This window comes from Balaenoptera musculus, chromosome 6 (genome assembly GCF_009873245.2).
Source record: "Balaenoptera musculus isolate JJ_BM4_2016_0621 chromosome 6, mBalMus1.pri.v3, whole genome shotgun sequence".
Lineage (NCBI taxonomy): Eukaryota > Metazoa > Chordata > Mammalia > Artiodactyla > Balaenopteridae > Balaenoptera > Balaenoptera musculus.
Window position 1 is genome coordinate 93,755,453 of NC_045790.1, and position 8,084 is coordinate 93,763,536.

Consider the following 8,084-nt stretch of genomic DNA (forward strand, 5'->3'; position numbering starts at 1 on the left):
ACATTAAAAAAAAACCCTACCAACTGAAATACACTGTGTCTGAAAAGTTACCAGACATTAACTTGATTCTATGTAATATGTATAATAGTTATTATCAAATTAGTTCATTCTTCACATCATTCGCCTTATTTTTATTGAGTACTGTACTTTGAATCTTGATACTTTTCCCCCTCTGCTAGAAAATAGGGTTGTGTATATGGAGAGAATCTTTATAAAGTGTTCCGATGATAAGCAATTAGCAAAGTTTAATCATATTTTCTTTTCAGAAGAGAATTTCGTTGTACATTTGAAATAATCATTTCTCACATTGCTTTTAGTAAATATTTCTAAAATCTCTTCCATTTTCAATTGCTATAGTCTCCACTTCACTTAATGTTTACTTTGAAATAGAGTTTCAGTTTAGGAACTCAAAGCCTGACATGTATGAATGTTAAATAGATGTTCACAGAATGGCAAGACAGAAAAAGGAAAAAAAAATTATGCAAAAATGTCAGCCAACGATGAGCTCAAAAAAACGAGTGTGTATTAGGGCCAGTGCTAGCCCAGTTAATGTCTTTGTGTGAGTTGGAATAAAATACCCTCTCTGCACAGATGTAGCTCCACAGACACACAGCTGGGCCACAGAGTGTGGACTTGGTTTTAATCACCAATTGTTACTTTGGCCTGTTGCTCTTGGGCAGGATACAACCTTACTTCTACTCATAGTGGCCCTGGTATGGAGGTTACATGATTAATGAAAATCTCACACAAATACTTATTGGGAACCAAAAACTATGCAAGGCACCCTTTTAGGCTCTTTGGGGATATAAAGATGAATAAGTCATGGTCCCTGCCTTCTAGGAATTTATATTCTGGCCAGAGATTAAGGGGTTAGGATGGTAATGATAATCCCATTGGACTTGGGCACTTTTGGTTTTCTGTTATTAATAAATAATGCATTTTTCAAACAGTCTATATTGAAAATAACCCCAGTGATTTTTATTCATTGGAGTCAAGGAGTTTTAAGTGTGACCTGCCATTGGCATCTTACTTTGGTTCTGTGGCTCTGGGAAAGGCTGCATAAGTGTGGGGTGTGTATAAGCATGGGTAGTTATCATGTGACTATGTGTAATCTTCCTGATCTTTGATTTCTTGCTAAATAAACTTATCTCTCAGGGCTCCAGGCTTACTTCCCTATGAACCTTTCACAATGGTGGCAGTGAAGATGCTCAAAGAAGAAGCCTCAGCAGATATGCAAGCAGACTTTCAGAGGGAGGCAGCCCTCATGGCAGAATTCGATAATCCTAACATTGTGAAACTCTTAGGTATGAAAATATAAGTGAAGAAATGTATTGCATCAGAAAACAGAGGCTTGCCAAGTTTCTTCTCCTTCATACTTCACTTACATCTTTTCTTTCATTCCTTGATCAGAGAGATGCCTCTGTTCCTCCCCATAGAATATATTCTGCACTAGGGAGTAGACTATTTCATTACATCACCTAAATTCAAAACACTGAAGTTTTAAAAAACTTCTCAGAGAAATATTTTCTCATTTCATTAATTCTTTTACCAATTTTGTATTTAATTTTTTAATTTTTAATTGAATTTATATAGTACATATAAATATACAGATTGCTAAAGTCCCTGGAATTAAAAACTAACACCAAAATAAACAAGCCAAGATAATAGTATTCTCGTTTCTCTTCCTTTTTGAACAGACTTCTAACTTTGCCTGAAAAAAAAATAGAGTTAATGATCTATTTGTATGCTGATATGAAATTGTGACCATCTGATCTAATATTTCAAGTTGTCCATTTCCCTCTCAAATACAGCAAGATTTTAAAATTAACAAATGTCTTCCTGGCACTAAATCTAAGACTCTTTATGTTAACATTTTGTTTCTTTCTGGAATGAACATTGTAAATTTACCTAAATGTTTTACTGCAGTAACCTGAATACTTCATCTAAGAGCTTGGATTGTTTTTGTGCTCCTTTCCAAATTTCATCCAACAGCTTCCTTATCATCCTTCTTCAGAAAGGAAGCAGAAAAACAGAGCAATTGCATTACATACTCAAAACAAACATCCATTCATAAATTCATTCACCCAACATTTATGGAGTACTTACTCGCCAGACACACGGTAGGTGTGTGGAATTTAAAGAAGACTTAAGATATAATCTCTAGTTTAAAGGGCTAAAATGTTGGGAAGAAACCTCAGCTAAATGGATGATTATAACAGGCAGGTAGATAGGATGCAGGATTAAGGATAAAGAATGACGGAAGTTAAACCTGATCCTGGAAAGGTCAGGAGTTGAAGCACCCCATGAGGAGTGATAAATCAGTTGAATCTTTAAAGATAAATAGGAGATGTTTACACAAAGAAAGGGGGTCAGAGTTCGACTATGATGCCCTCAACAGAAAACCAAGGCACCACATTTTCTGATCTGGTCATTTGCTTTCGGACAATTTTTTCCAGCGTGTCACTTTGGAAGTGCAACCTCTAACAGGAGGCCTTGTTTTGGTTCTAGGCGTGTGTGCGGTGGGGAAGCCGCTGTGTCTGCTCTTTGAATACATGGCCTACGGGGACCTCAATGAGTTCCTCCGCAGCATGTCCCCTCACCCCGGACGCAGCCTCAGTCCCAGCGACCTGACCCGCGGGGCGCAGGCCTCCAGCCCCGGCCCGCCACCCCTTTCCTGTGCCGAGCAGCTGTGCATCGCCAGGCAGGTGGCCGCCGGCATGGCCTACCTCTCCGAACGCAAGTTTGTCCACCGGGATTTGGCCACCAGGAACTGCCTTGTGGGTGAGAACATGGTGGTGAAAATCGCCGACTTTGGCCTCTCTAGAAACATCTACTCAGCTGACTACTACAAAGCCAACGAAAACGACGCCATCCCCATCCGTTGGATGCCCCCGGAGTCCATCTTCTACAACCGCTATACCACGGAGTCTGACGTGTGGGCCTACGGGGTGGTCCTGTGGGAGATCTTCTCCTACGGCCTGCAGCCCTACTACGGGATGGCCCACGAGGAGGTCATCTACTACGTGCGGGACGGCAACGTCCTCTCCTGCCCAGAGAACTGCCCCCTGGAACTGTACAATCTGATGCGTCTGTGTTGGAGCGAGCTGCCTGCAGACAGGCCCAGTTTCACCAGCATCCACCGAATCCTGGAACGCATGTGCGAGCGGGCAGAGGGGAGTGTGGGTGTCTGAGGTCGAAGATGGGCAGGTAGAACTCTACAGTCTCCTCTCGGACTCTAGGAGCCAGGGGAGTCCAACACCAGAGGCCCAAGGAGACCCAGATAGGAAATAATAGTAGTAGGCATGGGTACCATGCTGTTTGTTTCTCAAAAAAAAAAAAAAAAAAGACGGGGCAGAACTCCTGGGGTGGGTGGAAAGTGGGTGATGGGAAAGGCGGGGGGGGGGGGGGAAATGTCAGATAATTGGCGAGAACTACTCTTCCTCATGGGGAAAGTTTGTATTACATACTGTACAGGAAAGAATGTCATCCTGTTCAGTTCCTGAATTAGCTGGCAGCGAGTAAGACTGCTGTATTAAATTTTGATACGAAATGCAGTTGAGAGCTCCATTTTTAATAGAGTTCATTCCCGTCCATTAGGAAAGTAGCATATCTTCCTGTAAGAAGTTTAGCTCAAGCACAGAAAACTACAAAGAAGGAAAAACCATTTATCGTCTCCTCACCCAAAGACGGGTGTTGGTTTTTTATTCAATATCTTTCTTGAGTTTAACGCACACTTTTATATTTGTTTGTATTCTGCAGAGTTGCGGCTTACTTTATTGACAGAAGGTTTCCAAGGAATAAAATGATAAATCAGCAAGGCTATATTCTTATTGTGATAAGAAATAAGTTCCCTTTTTCTGTCTTTGTATTTCTTCTTTAGAAGTTTTTCCTTTGTGTGCACCTGTCATGAATTTAATCTGCTTATTTTATTCCTACATTTTCTTTTCTGAAAAAAATCTTTTGTGGCTAATTAATTTACCTTTTTCTTTGAAAGTTTTTTTGGTACTTTTTCTTTGCTCTTCTCTTTGTTTCTTCCTTTTTTCAGAACTCAGTTCTTTTTTGGTTATTTAGCTATTTTTTCTTTTTATTTCATCCATACAACAAACACCCTGGAAGAAATAATAACTTTCTAAATAACATTGTGGACTATTATGTATATACCTTTTGCAAAGTATTACCATTTTCTTCTGCACTTGCTTTTGAAGCCACACATTTTAAAGTGGTCATTCATTAATTTTATTGCCACAGTCTATTAAATCTCTTTATAAAGCATAGTTTATAATATGGGATTTTACAAGGTGCTCTTGTGGCTCTGAGTTATTTCAAACCTGATGTTTATGAATTCTGACATTTTTTTCCTTCTAGAAACCAATTTGATAGGCAGTAGAATTAATGTAGGGCTGCTTATCAACTTTCTGCATGACTATTCACCTATCTTGTTACATCTTATGATTCTTACAAAGAAAAAAAAAACCTTCTGGAAGCCAGATTCTTGGTGCACAAGATTTCTCAGTGGTGCCCACACAATATAGCTTTATCTGAGGCCAACATGGATGATATGAGTCTCTCCTGATATAGTATGAACCCAAATTCTCCCAAAAAGCAAATAAACAGGGAAGAGAAAATAGCAGTCTACCCTATATCAGCTTACTTTCATTCAACCTAATTGGTAGTTAGGGCAATGGAGAAATGGTCTGAATTCTTGAAAGTAGATTTTCAACTGCTTCTGGAAGGCTCCACCTAAAATCTCCAAATGCACCTGCATACAAAAACTTTTTCATCTTTGCTGGAAAACCTGCCATTTTCTTGTTCATAGTCATTCCAGGCAACCAAGACAAAAACACAGACTTGTCCCTCTCCTTCACCCATGAAAACTCTATCAGTTTACTTTCTAAAATTCTCCTGGACACACCACCTCCCCTTCAGTCTGGCTGCCCATTACTCACACTCTATCACTGCCTGTTGTCTCATCTTTCTACCATTTCATGGCAGAGAAGATTCCATGGGCTACGACAATACGTGCTTACTAACAATTCTGATTTACAAATAAGGAAGCCAGAAGTTAGCACTGAGACCTTGAGACGTGCCTTAGGTTAAAGTCATGATGGTAAGTCCAAAGTTAAGACAGTCATCCAAAGGGCTAGATGAGGAATAAGGTTGCAGCATGAGTCAAGCAGCCAAGCGGCCAGCAAAGCAGAAAACTTGGAGAGGGCCACCATCAAGTCTGGAAGTTTCCCGTAGTTATCCATGGCATGACACATGTGTGTGTCATATATGCTCTGCAAACGTCAAAGATGTCTTCAGTTTTCCTCAGCTGACAGAGTTTTATTGTAAAAGAAAGACATGGAAGTCCGGCCAATCAGAAAAACTACTCCATAGAGAAGCAGGGTCATGAGAGTTAGAGTTACTTGGAGGACCTGCCATGGGGCTAGTGCTGCTGGGAACGTGTTGCCCCTCAGAACGGTTTCCATTGCCCTGTTCTACTGTCTGCCGCTTTGAGCTGCACTCTGCTTCCCTCCCTTCCTTCCCTCTGCTTTGCTCTGCTTTGCTGGATAACTGCCCTTACTTTCCTGTCTCTTCCACATGCCTTCCACAGCCTCATAGATTCTCTGTGTGTCTTTTAGGCTCTGCTATTTAAGAGTTCAAAGCAAAAAAGTCAGAGAGACATAGGTAAATACAGTGAGTGAATGAGTACGTGAGCAAGCAAGGAACTGTTATATAGACCATCCAATTTTACTAAATATTTAAAGGAACTGAAAACTAAAATAACAACTAGAAATCCCATTATAGTAACAATAGTAATAAGAGTAATACCATCAGCTAAAAATACTGTAATGAAAATGAAGGATATTTTTCATGGACTCATCAGTAGAATGGACATAGCTGAGAAAAGAATCAGGGAGCTTGAAGATACGTCAGTGGAAATGCCCACAACTGAAACGTAACAAGAAAAAAAAAGAGCCCTGAATATCCAACAACTGTGGGACAATTTCAAAAGGTGTAACATGCACAATTGGAATACCAGAAGGAAAAGAATAAGACTAGAACAAAAGAAATATTTGAAGTAATATTTGCAAAGAATATTTCAAAATTAATGACAAACACAAAACCACAAATGCAGGAAGTTCATGCAGAACAAACAACAAAATTTCTGTACCTAGGCATATCATATTAAACTGAAGAATACTGAAGACAAAGATAAAAATTTGAAAGTAGCCTGAAGGGGGCCAGGAGGGAATGAGACAACGTACAAGTATGAGAATTGCATCGAACTTCTCTATAAAGCACACAAGTGAGAGAGTTGTATATTTTTAAATTGAAGTAAATATATTAACTTAAAACATACAATATCCCTGTGATGTCAGTACTATCATTATGCCCATTTTTTAGGTGAGGAAACAGGCACAGAGAGATTGTGTAACTGGCCTTAAGCACACAGAGCAGCAGAGCCTAGGTTGTGACCAAAAGATGCTGAACTCTCAATCATCATGCTGAGGTGCTTCCGATGATTACAGAGTGAACAACTGAATCACAATGACTCTGTGGAGGTGAGTTATAATTTGCATGTAGTTTCAAAGCATACATCATACCCCTTATACTCCTGATTTCCTATCCCAGTCTTTTCATTGAATAGCAAAAAAGTATATTTTAGCATTGTCAATTTAATCAAAAAATCCAGTTGATGGCATATGTATTTTTTTTGTTAGCTCTAAATGCATTTTCAAGTTTTGTCAAGATCACTGTCTTATATCCTTAGTGATCATCCCAAGGTTCTCTATCTCAGGGACATGGGCCCAGTATTTACCAGTACTGTTTTCCTTTTTAAATACAGATTTTTTTTTTCCCATTGTAAAATCATTGTATAAATTCAAAAAGATCAGGAGAGAGACTCACAGGGTCATTGTTACCAAGTGTCAGGACAGGCACCATGTGAAGCACCCACAAGTGATGTTAAATGGTTGAATATCAAACAAGACAAGAGTTCCAGGGCACCAAAAGAACACATTCCTTGGTATCATGATAGAGCAGAAAAGGAGCACTCCTTCCACTTTGCAGGATATTATAAACCTGTTCTATATCATTAACTATTCTAAAAGTTCAGTTTAATTTCTAAATAATATTCCATTTTATGGATATACCATAATTTAATTTCTTATTTTTAAAATATTTGAGTTTTTTAAGTGAAACATTTGAGTTTTTTCCAGTTTTCACTATTACAAACAATACTCTATTGGTCATCCTCATTTGCACAAGCCCATAATTATCTCCTATGGAAATTCTGAAAAAGGGAATATCCAAGCCAAAGGGCATGAGCAAAATTAAGGCTTTTGTTTGTGTTGTCATATTCTCTAGAAACACTATTCCCATCTCTGTGTTGTACAATGGATCTCATAGCCCTAAACATTTGCTGTCATACATAGAGAATTAATTCTCTATTTTTTAGAAGGCTTTTTTCTACTTGGTTATAGAAAAAGATGATCTCATTTTGATTTTATTTTTAAATTACTAGTGAGGTTGAATTTTTCTTGCTCTCAGGTCATTTATAGTTCTCATTTGGGGAATTATCTATAACTCAATTTTCTATTGCATAGTTCATTTTCTAATTGATTTGTAAGTCATTTTATTTAGTAAATAGTAAACCTTTGTCATACATTGCACAAAAGAGAAAATACATACATACTTTTATTTTAAAATAGCATTTGCTTTATTATTGCAAAAGCAATATTTGTTTATTTTTTTTGAAAAGAAAAAATAATAAACAACAATATACAAATAATAAAGAAAATGCAAAAACACCAACCAGTGGTAACTAACATTAACTCATGATAAATATGTTCCAGTCTTTTTCATGTAGGTAGGTAGGTAAATCGGTAGATGAGAGATAGAGCTATAGAGAGATAGACAGATAGATAATCCTTTAAAATGAAAACAAGATCATACTGTTTTATTGTTTAAAGCTTTGTTTTTATCACTGAGTATATCAAACATCTTCAATATCAACAAGTATTCATGTACAACATCACTTTTGATGACTGAATAATATTCTATTATATGAACTTACAATTTACTTAACTATTATTCCA

The 8,084-nt window shown here is 37.9% G+C and overlaps 1 protein-coding gene across 5 annotated transcripts in view; it reads left to right on the forward strand.

The window, feature by feature from the left end:
- MUSK (muscle associated receptor tyrosine kinase) overlaps positions 1–3,274 on the forward strand; it is a 91,194-nt gene extending 87,920 nt beyond the window's left edge. For all 5 annotated transcript variants that reach the window (XM_036855894.1, XM_036855897.1, XM_036855896.1 and 2 more), the window contains 2 exons: positions 1,156–1,304; positions 2,509–3,274. In XM_036855894.1, the coding sequence (XP_036711789.1) occupies positions 1,156–1,304; positions 2,509–3,191 (832 nt within the window). In that variant the 3' untranslated portion in view covers positions 3,192–3,274. The remainder of the gene's footprint in view (positions 1–1,155; positions 1,305–2,508) is intronic.
- The last annotated feature ends 4,810 nt before the right edge of the window (positions 3,275–8,084 follow it).